Below are 17,633 nucleotides of genomic sequence, written 5' to 3'. Positions count from 1 at the left end.
AACATTTAACTGGTCCTGGCTTACAGTTTCAGAGGTTTAGTCCATAATCATCATGATGAGAAGCATGGCAGCATGCAGGCAGACATGGTGATCCACAGGCAGCAGGAGATTGGATTCCACACTGTGCAGACCTTGAACATAGGAAACCTCAAGGTCAAATGATGGTTTGTGGGGGCACAGAGGTGAAAGGATGTTTTGCTGGAGCAGACACAGGAAAGAATGTTGTCTTGAAGCAGTCACAGGTGAAAGGATATTTTGATATAGCAAACACATGAAAGGACCTATGATGAAGGAGTATAAATATGAATCCACAGACAGCGGGAGACAAGCACTGAGCATTGGTTTGGTTTGCTCTGCCTCACTATTCTTCATTAATGACACGCGTGTTGGTTCACCTTATATAGTATTGTTGAACTCAACTTGTGCTAACAATGCTGTTGAGAGAAATTCACCAAGAACTGCTCATGAGGTTCCCACAGCAGCTTGTCACTTTCATGGTCTCACCTCAGGCCAGTTGGCAAACCTGGCAGTTTCTTCAGTCAGTCTACAGCTGCCAGTTCATGTGTGCCATCTACCTGTCTAGAGGACTAGAGTGAAGCTGCTGAGTCATATTTGGTGTTTGCTATGGGACTGAACTGCTGCCAAAGAAAATCAAGCTCACCTCCAAAGAGCTATTGTTGAACAGGTCAACTTTGCCTATATCTTAATAACTTTTCTCTTCTACTATCTTTGCTGGGTGATATGGGTTAAAGGAGAGGTTAAACCCTCTCCTCTAAAAGTTGTGCCTACATGCCACTCCCCATGGGCCAAGCACTCAAACATATGAGTCTATGGGACTGCTTCTATTCAAACCACCACAATTGTTTATCAGGGAATTAGTTCATCAGTTTGATTTTGCCAGCAAAGAATGTGAGAGCCAGAGAAGTTGGGGAATGCAACTATATCTCACATACACTGAAGCATGAAGCTTGAATTTGCTCCTATGGAGTCCAGACTTCAGAGCTTTCACTCCAGAGTCTTCCCACCCAGCTGTTTGCCTCTGTGCTGGGAAGCATCCCTGCTTTGTTCACCAGCTTGATTTTACTTCTTGCTTCCCACCCTGAACCCTTAAATCCATCTCTGCACTCAACTCTCCCTGAATGAGGAAGCAATCTCATGCTGTTCTTTGTCTTAACTGAAAACATCAAGTGGAACTTTGTCCTAACTATACCCCATTTTCACTTTTCAAGTAGTCATGATAACACACATCTATGGCTTAACTTTTGTGCCCATGTTAAATGTTCATATTAACTCAGTGTACACTGCAGCATGTGCATATAGCATGCACAGATCAAGCCAGAGTAAATAGACCATCTCGCTCATCAGTTTAGGTTTGGAGCCCTTCTCTTCTCTGAGATTTTCATAAAGTACAGAATAGATTACTATAGCTGTCTGCACCCTCTGTTTCATGAAATGATAGAACTTATTTCTTCTGCACGACTGTTTTGTGTCCCCATTATTCAGTCTCACTTTATCCACTCCCCAAATTCCCCCTAATCTCTAATAGTCACTATTCCACATTTAGGTTGACATTTTTTAATTTGCCCATATAGCTTGTTTCATTTAACACCATATCTTTCAGTTCCATGCATTTTGCTGCAAGTAACAGAGTCCTTTCTTCTTAGCTAACTAGCATCCCATTGTGTGTGTACTGCACACTTTATCCATCCCCTGTTGGCGTACATCAATGTTAACACTATTTTTGTTGCTGGGACAATGTTGCAGTGAACATGGGGATGGGGGCAGTTCTGTTAGGCTGATCATTCCCTTTGGATAGGAACCATTGATTGGCCATTATGTTTCTTATTTTGGGAAGAAGCATCTATTCAGATCATTTGCCCAGTCTTTAACTACGTTGCTTCTTTTACTATAGTAGCTGGTGTTAAGCTTTTGGGTTTCTTACATATTTAAGAATGTAAACTTAGCTCCAGTGGAAATCATTGTGGATGTTGCCAAAAAGAAAACTATAACTAGATCAACTAAGTGACCTAGCTACACCACTCCTACATATATGCCCAAGGGGCTCCACAGCAACACACCACAGAGACTAAGAGCAGAACCAGACGAGGTACCCATCAATGAATGAATGAATGGGCTAAAAAATGTGTCACATAAACACAATAAAAATTTTTCATTACAAAATAAAAATGAATTTTTGTAAATAAAAATGAAATCATGACACACACAGGAAAATTAATAGAACTACAGATTATTATGTTAAGAGAAATAGACCAGATGCAGAAAGAAAAACACTACCTACTCTCATATGAAAAATCTATAGTGGTGTGTGTGGGGGGGGGAGTACTTGGAGTGATGGGGGTCATGAGACAGTAAGAAGGCATCTTAGTGGGAATAGAACACCTGTACCATGACAGCAGAAGGGACAGCTGTTAGGGAGAAGAAGGGGACCAGCAAGAAGTAGCAGGGGAAATTAAAGAGTGATAAAAGGGAATAAATGAGAACAAGGTATGATTACATATAAGTATGAATATTCTGTAATGAAACCTTGTGCACTAACTTTTTTAAAGTCTTTAAAAATAGATACTGCCATTGATTTTCAGTGTTCTGGCATCTTATATACCTGTGTGTGGCCAGATTCCTGATCTTTTATCATTTTTGGTTAGTTCCCATTAGTTCTGATGTGTTCTGATCATCTAGGGTTTTATTGTCATTGCTGGTTGCTTATTTGTTTGTGACAGGGTCTCTAGCCCAAGCTACTCTCAAATTCATGGTCCTCCTACCTCAGCCTCTCAAATGGCTGGAGTTACAAATGTTCCCACCACTGTTAGTGGTACTGGGTTTGTAAAGTTAAACTTCTCCTCTTGAGTTTATTGCCTCCATGGAACTTTCCAATGGGAAAGACACTCTTTGTGGGACGAGGGTTCTATTTTAGCATGTATCTCAGAAAAATAGCATCTACAGACTTATTTCCAGAATGGTGATTCACATTATTTTGTTCACCTATAGCTCTCTAGCCCCTTAACAAAGTGGGTTGAAGGCATGGCAAGTATTGTTAAGGACTCTAATGTAAAGGTGAGCAAAGTCACCAACCAGCCTCTTACATGGGGAAGAAATCTGCCTCAGTAAGGAGTGGGACAAGGTTAAAAATGAAACTATGCACCAGCGAGAAGGATTAAGAAATGTATCTAACAATCTTATTGGACATGGCTGGGAGTTAAATTAGAATGTTGTCAAGTTGTCTCCTTCTGGAGTCTTACAGGGTTGGTTCAGACCTGTCTCTGGGGACAGTGTGACACAGACCTAGCTGTATCCTTGCCCGGGGCTAACAGATGGCTGGAATGACCCTCTGCAGCTCTCCCAACCCCACACTTCAGTTTGCCCACACTGTGGACTGGTTTGTTAGATGACTCAAATTTGCCCTTGCACACTAGTGGAGGGACTATCTGCATAAGAGAAAGTAGACTCCTTGCCCCCCCATGAAAGCCTGTCTCCCCTATTTCATTACTGTAAAAGTGGAGGAAAGGCTACCAAATGTAATGAACCACAATTTCCTTATGTAGCAGAAAAGAGGATAGTCTATACCTTTTCTCTTTCTTGAAGTTATTCAAATATTTATACAATAAATTTAAAAGAATAATTTTAAACCTTCACCTCATTTTTTTTTTACCTTGTGATGTAAATGTGTTGTGAATTGAGATCAAATTCTATGACGCTGATGAAATTGAGTGCACAAATTCAAGCCAGATGGAATGAGAGTTTAACCCTACAGGTGTAAGCATTGAGTCTACTCTGCAAGTGTTTGCCATTACTGTATTAAAACAAGATAATATGCTTGTCATCAAGTCATGATTTCCCACCTATACTACATATGAATTATAGGTTGGTTCCTGCACTATAGGTGGACCTGTGGCAGCCCAGCAGTATCTCCTATGTGTCCGAGGGGACAATCACTGATGTCCATGTTCCTCAAAATGCTTCCAGAACCCTGTTAGCATTCTTACAGGAAACCCACATCCATTACAAGTAAGCATTCTTTTTATTTGCTACAAATTGTATTTGTACTAAATCCAACTGAATGGTGACTGTATTCAGGTTGTTTATCAAGAGTTTCCACAAGGGTTTTATTTACATGGCTTTGTGAGACAGTAAACATGTGTATATCCATATTTAAAGAACTTATTCACCTAACAGGGAGTATGAGAAATCACATAGACAGCTACTTCACAGTGTGCACTAAGTCATCAACAGCAATGCAATCTTTTAGTGTATAAAGAGACAAAAGCCACCTGGCAATGCTTTAAAAAGGCCAAAGGGAAGACAGAGAAGAAATGGTTTTCCTGCAGCTGCCTGCTCTGCAGCAGAAAAGACAAGATAAGGGACCTGCCAGGTGTGGGGGACAAGCAAAGGAAGGGTACACAGTAGGCCAATTCTGTCAGTAGGTGAGGAGCCCAGACAGCAATGAGTGGTGCTGCTCCCTGGAGGATATAAGGAAAAGTGCCCCATATTGTGGATGGGACTGTAATAGCAAAAGATAGAAATAGTCCAAATAGCAAGGGGAGGCTGCCTGGGGTAAGGGGTAAAACCATGCTCTGTTGGAGGGAGAAAATGCAGAAGTCAGATGGGGATGCTGAGTGCTCTATCGGAGAGAAGACTAAGCAGACAGATGTGAATCAAGGTACAAATTCAGACAGTTTCTAAATGAAGAGTTGCAGCAGAAGAGAGTAAGTCAAGACAGTTATGGGAGTCAAAGAAGAAAATGGTTTCAGAGAACGAGATGATGATCCACAACTACAGTGATTCTGAACAAGAAAGCAACCAGTCTCTGAATTTGGTGATAGAAATTATATTACCAACATTTGCAGGGAGGTTCAGTTGTGAGGAATGGAAGACAGAAAAGTGACAGACACAGAGCAGAATCTATCTCCAAGCAGTGGTCATAAGAAGAGAGCAGAGAGCAAGAAGTGACCACTAACTCATATGGTACCACTCAGAAACCTTGAGATTGTGCCAGAAGGAGAAGGACCATGAAGGTGGTAGATACTGGTGATACCAGGGAGAAGATTTGAACAGTAAGAAACAGGCCTCATCTTCTAACATGGAAGGGTCAATTTAAGATAATAGAATCAGCCAGTATTCTAGAGGCTGAGGCAGGAGGATTACAAACTCTAAACCAACCATGGGTACATAGTGAGTTCTAGGGCAGTTCCAAGATGGCATTCCCCACCCACCCCAAAAGAAAGGAGACAAGAGAGGGGAGTCTGTAATTTGAAGGAAAACTTAGCTGATGGTTTTCTAAAGTAAGAAACAAAATTATCTACAAGGTATGAAAGAATGAATTCTAAAGAATGTTACCAAGAGAAAAAACAGAAGTAAGAACTGCCAGCCTAGCTGCTGCTGAGAAGAGAAACTAACTGAGAAGGAAGTTGGTGGTCTGTCGGATAGTGACATAGAAAGGTTGGCATAGTGAGTATCCCAGTGAAATACTGGTTCAAAAGTTTATCAGTGGTAGCTAGTCTGGATAAAGAAGAGGGAGACTGTGGGCAGAATCGTGAGAGAACATAGAAGATCATGGGAAGCAAGAAGGCATGATATATACTTACATATACATATAAATACATATAGACATATATACACATATATATTATATTACACATATTATACATATTATATATGTGTGTATATGTATATATCATGCCTGAGGGGAACAGACGATAAGGAAGAGTGTTCTAACAAAATGAGAGTTAAGCAAGTTATGAATCCTAGAAAGAAACTTTGTTTCTGGTGACATGAGCAAGGTACGAGGGATATCCCTGGTTACACAAACAGAACAATATCTGTAGCTCATTAAAGCACTGGCATGCTTTTTGTCTGTACTTCTAGAATAGAAGCACAGCTGTTCAGGAACCCATTGTTCATATTGCTCACATTTCCCTCACTTCTGCAACTTGGAAGGCCAGCTTTGATACTTGCCTAGCAGGAAGGGGCTTGGTAATTATATCTATAGGTACACAGTAGCAACTTGCATGCTTCATTAATTATTGTTCAGTAGAAAAGAACATACCACTTAGTTTAACAAGCCTCCACTTCCTGCTATTAACTATAGTTCATGTGGGACTGATATAGAAAAAAAATCACACTTTCTGTCACAGAGAAGAGAGGAGGAAATAAGTATTTTAAGTCAATTGTTTCCTCACAAAGAACAATCACTTAAAATTACACATTTTGTTAGTCCCAAGATAATAACACATAAGAGTCAATTAAATTCCATAGGCACAGTAGGTAGAGATCATTTTAATTGACTTTTATTATTGTAGCCTGGGGTATTTTCAAAAGATTATCATTTACTCTGTACAACTATACAGGTTGTATTGCTATAGTGATCTGTAAAGGGGAAGTAATGTGACTCATTGTTTCTGGCCCTGGGTGGTCAACCCTCTCAGGGAGATGACTCTCACTCTGCCATTTAAATAAAATAAAATAAAAGACCTTTTATAGATATGTGGAAAAAATGGCAATGAAATTTACATTTTTGAGAGTCCTCTCCTAGTCTGGGAACTGGAGGCAGTTTTGTCTTAAGTAGTGAGATCATTTGAAAAGGTTTTCATAGTTCTTGTCACCATTATAGGTCTGTGCCCAGTTGAGATAAGAATCATAACCAGCAGCAGCAAGATGGCTCAGTTGGATAAAGGGCCTGCTGCCATGCCTGACAACCTACACTGAAGCCCTATGACCCACATACATGGTGGGAAAAGAGAACAACTCCCTCAAACTGACATTTGACCTACCCAGACACACACACAAACTCACACAGTCCATACACACATACACACTCACACGTCACAGACACACACACAGCAAGGCATACAGTCATTCACATACATACACACAAATAAATAAATGTAATCAAAAAAGAATCACAATCATCTATTACAAAACTAAGAAAACACAATGGTTTAGAAAAGTTATTTTTGGTAACCAGATTTCTCAATATGCTGGTTTCCACTCAACTATTTAACAAGAATGTGGGGATGGACTACCAAATCACAACTGTTCTCTAACTTAAGATTGGCCTCTTGGTGCCTGTGTGAGACACAACCTACAAAAACCTGTGTTGGTTTGCTGGACATTACTGAAACAAGGAACCCTCCCTGGAGACTGTTTAAGTTGGGCGTTCAGAAAGATTTTGTTATAGAGAGTGCTGGATGAAGCAGATTATCTACGCCTTATTCATAGGACAGTGAAGGAAGTCCACAGGGAAGGTACTGAGGCAAACATGCCTGAAGTTTACCTGCAGTCACAGGAATATTAGAAAGTTTATTACATCTCTCCCAGTCAAACCCTGCTCATTCCCAACTATCCACATTCTCTCCAAGGACAAGGAGCCTAGAAGCTGGCACAGCTCTCATTTGCTCTTAAGATCTGCCTTGGTGACATTGTGGTTCCTCAGACCTTGTACCTAATCACCAAACATAACTTCTTACCTCTGGGAAGGAAAACCTACTGATAAAGAAGAGGTTTGGCTTTGACTCACAATTTTGAGATACCACTGGCAACTACCAAGAAAATGCATCTTCTACCACTTCATCTCCTAACATTTCCAACTGCAAAATACAGAAACAAAACGAAAGTCTGGAGTCTATTTCTTGTTAGTTGTGCACTCTGCAGTGAGGAATCGGGAAATAGCAAGCCAGTTAGTGTCTGGCTCCAAAGTAAATTGTTTCCTACAGGACCAAAAAAAGTATGTATTCAGTCCACTAGATAATTCTTTTAATGAAGTGACTTATATAGATTATTCTAAATGTCACTTAGAGATGCCACCCCATATTCTTTAATAAAATTTACCCCCTAAGCAGCAGGTTCTCTTTGGAAGAAGACACATGAAAATAAAGTCTTTAAGCCACCTGCCACAGTCAGAAGATCTCACCAAAGATCTCTCACGTCTTGAAATACTTCAAGTGAACTATGTGTCTGTCTCTTCACACTATTCTAGACAGCAGTGGCCAGTCACACTGTTAAGGCATGTCTCTAATCTATCTCAGATGTCATATCAGCAACACAGATGGTTCTGTCTGGAACTGCTGGTTCCACACCACAGCCATTGGCCTGACAGCCCTAGGCTGAACTTAGCCTCCAGTGTCCAAATGCATCCAGTTTCAGAACAGAGCTCCTCTGCCTTGGAGTTCCTGGTACTGCAGGATGATGAGATAGCATTGTCCATCTTTGTCATTTTCAGTTTCCTCTTGAGAACCAAAGCTCTTTCCACAGAATGAGCTGCAGCTAGAGGGCAGTGTTTTAGCTGAAGGGCCCAGGAGGCTGCCACACTAGTCTCGCACTCTTGCCAAGTTCAGGCCTCCCAACAGCCAGCTCCCATCAGTTGCACCCGCTGGACCTCTGCACACACTGCCATTTAATCTTAATCTTTCCACCCTTCCTCTTTCCTGGATCCAGGATGCAGGATGATGGACATGTGAGCAGGAAGAAGTGTCAGGAAAGATGTGGAAAGGGAGTCCAGAGCAGCCAGGGCTTCCATTTTCATTCTGCCACACTGGACTTGAAGTCACAAGTTTAGAATTTGGGTTCACAGCCCAAGCTCAGATTCTCTCTTTGCATTCTCAATGGAATGATACTTGCAGATTCCTAAACCCATTGAATCTCAGGCTCGTTATTTATGAGACGGAAATACTAAACTACAACACAAAGGTTGTTACTGAAGACCAAACACATAGCCTCTGGTAAGCAGCCAGCCAGTGTGTGTGTGTGTGTGTGTGTGTGTGTGTGTGTGTGTGTGTGTGTGTGTACAGCATTATCGCATGGTTATAGATGCCTACTCCATAGTAGCGAGTATTGCAGCATTGCTATTATTTGGGGACATCTGAGTATAATTTACACTTTAAATTCATTACACCATTTATTTAACAGTTTTCATTTCCTGAAAAAGAACATTTTCTCAGCATTTAGTATTTTTAGAAATGTCACACATGGCAGTCTTTTTTTCCCCCTCTCACACCATGGAACACTGGGACACTGCTTTATTCTGTATGCGAATATTTTTTGGCACTGCCTGATTTTTGCATGTTCTTAGCTTTCTTTTCCATCACATCTACTAATTCAAATTCAGGGTCCTCATAGAAGATCTTCAGAAAGCGGTGGAAAATGAAAACAGCTTACAACCCCAGAGAAACAGAAGATCCCTGTCTGAGTACAACTATGAGGTGTATCACTCCTTAGAGGACGTATGTAATCAAAGGACCCTTTAATGGTTTGGGAGTTTGGCGGGGGGGGGGGGGGGGGGGGGGGGGGGGGGGTTCGTTTGTTTCTTTTATTGTTGTTGTTGTTTTGCTAGTTTTTTCAAGTTCATCTTTGTCATTGAAAACAGAGACTTGGACTCTGGGAAGAACATACAGAATATCTGATTTGTATATCTCTTCATTGATCTTTTTAATGCTAACAAACGAATTATCAAAATAATGGGCTAGAGAGATGGCTCAGCCAAAAAGAGCACTTGCTGCTCTTGTGGAAGGCCGGGAATTTTATGAGTCCCAGCACCTACATGGTAGCTCACAAATATCTGTAACGCCACTTCCAGGAAGTCTGATGCCTTCTTCTGGCCTCAACAAAAGAATAGGGAGAGATAACAGTTTATAACATGGAGTGCACATACACACATGCAGGAAAAGCACACATACACATAAAATATAACTTTATAAAAGGAAGCAGCAAAATTATTCATATCTTACTTACTTTACCCAATTAAGTCCCACTAAGGACATTAATGATATGTGAGCAGCGAGGTCATTGGTGTTAAAATCAGGGCTATAGAGACCTTGACCAACAAGTCATGGGAAGAACAGAACAGAATGAGCTGCAGTTGGAGGGCAGTGTTTTAGCTGAAGGGCCCAGGAGGCTGCCACACTAGTCTCACACTCTTGCCAAGTTCAGACCTCCCAACAACCAGCTCCCATCAGTTGCATCTGCTGGACCTCTGCGCACACTGCCATTTAATCTTAAGGAAGCTCACTGCAGTCTTGTCCTACCACATAGCTCCATCTTAGCTGACAGCTTACTACTTCTCACATGTTAGGTAAGTCAAGCACTGTTCTGCAGGGCTGCATAGAAGCCTCTCCTTACCCAATCCCAGTGCGTTCTAGCTCCCCTTAGCACAAAGGTGTGTCTCACACTGTTCACAGGTCTCACACTGTAACTGTGCTTGATGGTGCTCTCTGTGCTGATAAACTGCACATTTCATGAGGGCCTAGCATTTACTATCTCCCCAAGGCAGGCAAATAGAGTCTCCAATAAGAAAGTTGTTGGCAGAATATATGAATACATATATTTTTCCATGTTTCCTCTATATTGAAACAAAGGAATTCCAGGCACAGAGTTAATAAGAATATACTATATTATTTCTTAACTATGAAAACATGAGATTTTTTTATTAGAATACCTTATATCATAATGCTAATCATGGACACTTAAATTGAATAAAAGAAATAGTATACATTCCTAGGACAAATCTTAATGATATAAATGCATTATGCTGTGGTTTAGATGTTATTGTATTTATGTGTTAACATGAAGATAATAACAATATCATAATATAATTCTGACAGTGAATATAAAAAGCAGACATTTGCAGGAAACATGGTTTACTGAGAATTTCAGAGTCATATATTATTAAGAGTACTTTTTGTTCTGTTGAGGATAAATCTCCTTTCAAAATTCATTTTGCATATTTTCATGTCTTAACATACTTTTAAAGAAGCTTGGAATTAAATGCAACAAAAGGTTTCAGATAAATTGGCACATGAAAGCATAATTAAGCCCAAGAAAAAGTCAAATTCCAAAAATAGCTGTAGCTAAATATGCACATATATGCACACATACATACATACCTCCTGCTTGCTGGATTATATAAAATAAAAGAAAATATGAGTACTCCCTAAGATACATTTATATTTTCTTTTAGCACATACCCTCTCACATCATGGGGCAGTGGACACTTCCATGTAACTTCTTGGTTGCTTGCAGGACTTTTAAGTCAGAAATGTCACCTATCTTTCTTAGCATCTTATTTATCCATCTCAAATGCACCATCTTCTGATGCAGACAAGTGTGTGAATGGACTGATACAAGTGAGGCTCTTCTAGGGGAATTATCCAAACCATCCCTTCCAGTGACTCAGCAGAATAAACTCAAACTGCGGATGATCCCGCCTTCCTCTGCACCCGGCAGCTTCTGCTCAGTTCAAAACTACAATATATGAGCCTTCAGTGGCTCTCAAGTCACTTGGACCATTGTTGTGTGGTTTTTGGTTGTTGTTGTTGTAGTTGTTGTTGGGTTGTTTTGTTTTCCTCTTTAATACCTCTGGGGAAATGAAAACAAATTGGGATTTTTCAAAAAGAAGCTGGAACACATCAGTCAGTTTTCAGTCAAACACCCCAACAATGATCCTAGTGATATGATAATAAAAGGTATCTTTTTAAAGAGGTAATGACAAAAAGACCTAGAGTTCTGGCTGTCAGTGGAGAAGATAAAATGCCATTTTAAGTATCCTAAAGAAAAGTAAAAGCAGACAGCTGTGGGGTTGGCCGTTCTGTTAATACTCAGCATATGTCCTTTGAATTGTGGGAGCCAGTGTTGACTTTGTCGACTTATACACTCAGAGAGTTCTTATATCATGGAGAACTCTGACACAGCTTACTTCTCTGCCTTCAGATTCAGAGCTGGTTGCACCATCTGAACCAAACTCAACTGGGCCTCGTTCAAGTGTTCTCTATTGGAAGATCATATGAAGGAAGACCTCTCTTTATTATACAGGTGAAAAGAATAAAATGTTACCACAAAAATAAAATATATTCCCTTCCCTTTGACTTGTGGGAGGAAATGAAATTATCTTTCACAGATTCTCATAGCTAACATCATCTTGCTAACTTAAGGGGAAATTGCCTTGGATTATTGAGCCACGTTTAATTGTGGCCTTTGAGTATTCCAGAAGATTCTGGTCCTGAGATGCTCAGTTTGTGATGCATATTGCTTATGAATTGGCCTTACTTACGATGAACCAATCAAAACTTGATAAATGTGAAGCTGGTAGTCTTTGTTTCCCTTCATTAATCACACATTCTGGTCCTCCAGCTCTCCTCTTCCTGTCAGCTGAGCTTCTAACAGCATTTACCTGCTTCCATGCCTCTTTCCTTGCCTCCCCTTCAGACTTTGATTGACTGGCTTTTTCCCCACAGCTCCTGTAAAACTCCTCTTGGGGCTTGGTGCTGATCCCTATGTCTGTGCTTTCCATTGGCTGGCACTTCCTTCAGGCTCATTCACTGGCTTCTCTTTCCTTGTCCCCCACAAAGGTTATGGCCATTCTCACTTTATTCTCAAGTCTGCTTTCACTCTACAAACTCCATCCAAATGGTCTCATCTGCCCCATAAAGATCATCCCAGATCTTTCTATCTAGCATGTAAAGATTTAAATTCATGCAGGACACATTCAACTAGACAGTCACAAGAGATCCTAAGACCTGTCATGGCACAACTATCCTTCCAGTTTAAAAGCATGTCTCCCTACATTTCTCTTCTGTGTTATAATCCCTCATTTTCAATTCACCAAAAATTGACAGTTTATTGAGACCTCTCTCACCCCTTCTCTGTCTTCACTGATATTTCCTGAATTTGCCTCTGAATCTGTTCTCCCTGGATTATTTCAACAGTGACCTTAATGCTGAACTTCTCCTTCAGTGTCAATCCCTGAGCCACTCATCCTGAAGCCCATGCTCCACAGTGCTGTCAGTGTGAACTCATCCTACACAGTGATGTCAGTGTGAACTCATCCTACACAGTGCTGTTAGTGTGAACTCATCCTCCACTGTGCTGTCAGTGTGAACTCATTCTCCACACTGCCAACAGTGTGAACTCATCCTCCACTGTGCTGTCAGTGTGAACTCATCCTCCACTGTGCTGTCAGTGTGAACTCATCCTACACAGTGCTGTCAGTGTGAACTTATCCTCCACTGTGCTGTCAGTGTGAACTCATCCTCCACACTGCCAACAGTGTGAACTTATCCTCCACTGTGCTGTCAGTGTGAACTTATCCTCCACTGTGCTGTCAGTGTGAACTCATCCTCCACTGTGCTGTCAGTGTGAACTTATCCTACACAGTTCTGTCAGTGTGAACTTATCCTCCACAGTGCTGTCAGTGTGAACTCATCCTCCACACTGCCAACAGTGTGAACTCATCCTCCACTGTGCTGTCAATGTAAACTCATCTTCCACTCTGTTGTCAGTATGAATTTATCCTCTAGCCCATCCTCGACACTGTTGTCAGTGTGCACTTGATAAGCAAGCACATACATATAGGGAGAAGAAGGAGGGATAGAGAAAGAGGGAAGAAGGAACAAGAGAGGGGAAGGAGATCATAGAGTATGAGGTGTAGCTTTATCCCTTGTACACAGGAATGTCCTCAGATTCTTTGCAGCTTTACTTGCTTTCTTGTAACTTGCTTTCCAAGCAAACTTCCAGTCTTGCTTAAATATCCAAGCATCCTTTTCCTCCCTATGGGAATTTGAGAAAACGTGCTATATCCCACAGTAACTTATGGACATTCAGGTCATGAAGCTGGCTGGATTGTTCACACATCCGCCCTTCTCACTAGCACAGACATTTTGTGTCTGTTTATCTCTAAATCTCCAGAGCTGAGCCCGATGTCTGACTCTGAGAGATACTTCCTGACACTTAGTCAAGTGAATTAATGAGGGAATGAAATCAAGAGCCCTTACAAATAGACTGCCAAATGCTGCCTACTAATGCCTGGACCGGAAATCAGGTTTAAAGTAATATTGACACAGTCAGGGCTATTTGTAATCAGCTCCTTGATTCCACAGATAAAGTTCTATGTTTCTACTGTGATGTTTGACTGGAATTTACCTAGAAAGTATATGCTTCAAGAAGTAGCCCCTAAACCATTCAGGTCCCTTGGTGTGGGCACAAATGAAGAGGGGAGGAAGAAAGGGGGATTTGCTTTTTACTCAATAGCCATCATGATAGTAAAGCAGAGTCACTATGTACGTTAGGGATTGCTCTTTTCCTTCCGTGCTTTTAGTTCTTTGATTGTATTGAGGCAACAAATTTATTGTTTCCTAATAAGCAAGTCTGGACTTCCAAAGAAGATAGGAAATCTCTTTATCTTTTTAATGTGTTACCTATTAAACAACACCAGAGTGAAGAATTGTGCTGAACCCTTATTAAATTATGCTGGTCAATAGAGTCAAACATAAAAGCCTGGATTGGTGACTATGAATCCTCTTTTTTCAGCTGGGCAGAAAATCACGAGCCTACAAAAGAGCTGTCTGGATAGACTGCGGCATTCACGCAAGAGAATGGATCGGCCCTGCCTTTTGTCAGTGGTTTGTTAGAGAAGTAAGTAAAACCCTTTTCAGAGTGTCAGCTCAGGCCAGTCAGGAGATCCTTGTCTTTTAATTCTGTTCAAGGAATAAAGTGGGGATTCTACCACAGATACCTAATTGAATGACAATAATACCTTGATCCTGTGGGCCACTGTCATGCTTATGAAGCCCTCCAAGGCCCTGGATGAATTTACATTCACTTCTATCTTCCAAAGTAGAATCATCTGCCTCAGTTATACAGGAAGGTGCTGTAGGTGTGAATAGGAAGGTGCTGGGGTGTGAATCAGTTAAGAGAGTGCCTTGATCAGAAGCTCAAGGTTGCCCTTGGCTATGTAGTGTTCAAGGCCAGTTGGTGCTACATGATAGATACTCTGTCTCAAATAAACAAACAAAACCAATGTGGGTCAGAGATTTTGTGAATTAAGGCAAATTAGCAGCAGAAGAATAATAAAAGTCTAAAAATATAATTGGTGGTGGTCTAGACAACTGTCCTGCTATATTCAGCTCAGAAATTTCTCAATCACTCCTTTCAAAATGAGTTCCTATGCTGTAAGGGCATACAGGTTAAGAAATGACTGATTGTTCCCTCCTCCTAGTTTGGATACCAAGAGATTCCAGCATCTGTAACAGAACATTCTCTATGTCCATCTTCTTTTAAGGCGACTTTGACAGCTAGTGTCTCAAAAGAAGTTCTTACTTCCAAATGCTTTGTTTTGAATCCTGATCTCACTGAGCTCCCTTCCTGAGTGAGCTAGCATTCCAAGGATTAGTGACTTTTGTTATTTAGGGCTTTCTTAAATCCTGATTTATAGAGGTTTTTATTTTTGTGGAGGTGAGGAAAATCTTAAGAGAAACCCATCACTCATGGTAACAAAAGAGCAGGAGCCTGAGGAAAAGAAGGTTTGCTAGCTGTACTCACAGGAAGCCATTGAAGAAACAAAGACTACTCAAAAATGGTTCTGTCGTAGTTTACTGTTTTATGTGGAAATTATGACTTTGAGGGCTCTTGTAGGCATTACAGTATATATTCAAGTGGTGGTTTGAATATGCTTGGCCTAGGGAGTGGCACTCTTAGGAGGTGTGGTCTTGTTGGAGGAAGTGTGCCACTGTGGGGATGGGCTTTGAGGCCCTCCTCCTAGCTGCCTGTAAGTTAGTCTTCTGTCTGCCTTTGGAACAAGATGTTGAAGTCTCAGCTCCTCTAGCACCATGCCTGCCTAGACACTGCCTTGCTTTTCACCATAATGATAACGAACTGAACCTCTGACCCCATAAGCCAGCCCCAATTAAATGTTGTCCTTTGTAAAAATTGCCTTGGTCATGGTGTCTCTTCACAGCAACGAAACCCTAAGACCACTTCATATTTCACAAGTGTCAAAAATATACTAAATTTTCAACATAAATTTCCTTTCTACCATAACCAAATATCAAAGTATCCATAATTTCATAAAATCACAAAACAAACACTACTAACTTTTCTTCTTCAAATTATTAAATAGCCCACTAAACACCATTCCTCTAAACACCATTTAACCCCACTAAAAACAAATGCATACATGAACAAGAAATTGTTAACTCTATTAATATATCAAATACTCCATGTTTTACTTTAACATAAGAATATTTGATGTTTCATATTTAGGGACAGAAAGGAAAAAGAAAAGATGGTTAAGTATAGGACATCTCTTGTTCACAGAATATGGTCATGGTCCGGTGTATATACAACCTAGAATGTATATATATATATATATATATATGTATATATAGATTTCCCAAACATTTTAACTACAGTTGTATCTCAACCCTAAATACTGCTACCCCCTTTCAGGAACATCTGTTCCTTTCCCTCCCCCTGCGGCTACTACCATCAGTAGTGTTTCTGTACCAGCCCATAGGCCAAAAGACTCTTACCTGTCTCCTGCCACATGTTCAGCATGCTGGATAGCACATGGCACTTAAGAGGTAAAGTTAAGAGTTATTAATCAATGGAAACATCAAGAATCAAGTGTGCAAAGGTTCAGGCAATGATTTATCCAGTTACCTCAAAAAATATGAAGATACCATTTAGATTTCATGCAGAACAAATGTGTATAAACCTATATGTCCTGAAACCTGGGTTCAGTCTCCACAAAAAAAGACACAGTGTGGCCAATGTTGCCTGAAGACAGTTGATTTTGGAGCAAAAACAAAAAGTATCAGTCAAGCTGGTATAGCTCAGGATAAGCACTTGTCTAGCTTGCTTGTCCCTGGGTTCAGTCCATAGCACCATTAAGCCAAACAAACAAACAAAAAAAAAAAAATAGGAACTATAAGCACCAATTAAAGTGAGGATACAGCTCCACAAAAATGATTAGAAACTCACTTCTCCCTCCTTCCTCCTGCTTAGGCTAGCTTCATGTAGATCACCTCTGTGTCTCTGCAGCCTACCACTCCTTCACTCTCTTTGGTTACTGCTGCCATCTGCCCTCTGCCTAGCACTTAACCTTCCTCCATTTGAAATAGTCAGAAGCAGACAAAAGGAGCTCTAGAAATCACCCACCTTTGCAGGAAAAAATGGGGCTCAAAGGCATGACAGCCATAAGGTAGCAGTGACTAAAACAGGTCAATATTTACATGACATGCTCATTTAAGCAAAATTTAAGCAAAGGCCATCTGCCTTTGAAGCTCCCATTCCCATTAATATTGGTTTGGGGGCAGGAAACATGAGGCTGTCAAAAATTGAAATAGTTAAAGCTACCAAGCATTACTACATTATCTCTTTTACTAATTCTGTCCTTTTGTTAAATCTATGGTGACAGGCATGGTGGTGCATGCCTGTAATCCCAGCACTTGGAAGTCACAGGTAAGTGGTCTGGGAGTTCAAGGACAGCCTGGGTTATAGGAAACTCTGTCAAAATGAAACAATAAAACCTCAATGTTTGAAGAGTAGAGTCACCTAACAAAGATCCAGGCAGTAGACTCCACAGATCCACTTTTGCTCAACTTCAGGACTGGATCTCAAGCTCACAATTTATGTCCATGTCCCCTAGAGAAACAGCTGTAAACCTCTGTCCACCAGTAGACTCCAAGATACTATATCTAGTCCTCTCTATACTTATACATGCATACTCCCTACTGCACTTGCCTTGTTGGCTCAGGAACATCTTGTAAATGATTTCTTCCCAGAGAGACATTCAGGATGCTGAGTAAGTTTTCTTTTTTCATATTTTTCCAAAATCTGTCAGTGGTTCCAAA

At 40.7% G+C, this 17,633-nt stretch overlaps 1 protein-coding gene and 1 long non-coding RNA gene across 3 annotated transcripts in view; one reads left to right on the top strand and one right to left on the bottom strand.

Moving 5' to 3' along the window:
* Positions 1-17,633, top strand: part of Cpa6 (carboxypeptidase A6) — a 374,787-nt gene that overhangs the window by 235,380 nt on the left and 121,774 nt on the right. The window contains exons 3-6 of one of the 2 annotated variants that reach the window (XM_031366851.1): positions 3,899-4,023; positions 9,119-9,233; positions 11,716-11,817; positions 14,311-14,415. In XM_031366851.1, coding sequence (XP_031222711.1) covers positions 3,899-4,023; positions 9,119-9,233; positions 11,716-11,817; positions 14,311-14,415 — 447 coding nt within the window. The remainder of the gene's footprint in view (positions 1-3,898; positions 4,024-9,118; positions 9,234-11,715; positions 11,818-14,310; positions 14,416-17,633) is intronic. The other variant, XM_031366852.1, reaches the window with a different exon arrangement.
* Positions 36-17,633, bottom strand: part of LOC116088167 — a 106,619-nt gene continuing 89,021 nt past the window's right edge. Inside the window, exon 3 of the long non-coding RNA XR_004117795.1 lies at positions 36-131. This is a non-coding gene — a long non-coding RNA (uncharacterized LOC116088167). The remainder of the gene's footprint in view (positions 132-17,633) is intronic.

This window comes from Mastomys coucha, unplaced genomic scaffold, assembly GCF_008632895.1.
Source record: "Mastomys coucha isolate ucsf_1 unplaced genomic scaffold, UCSF_Mcou_1 pScaffold14, whole genome shotgun sequence".
NCBI lineage: Eukaryota > Metazoa > Chordata > Mammalia > Rodentia > Muridae > Mastomys > Mastomys coucha.
This window is presented reverse-complemented; position numbering and strand designations above follow the sequence as displayed.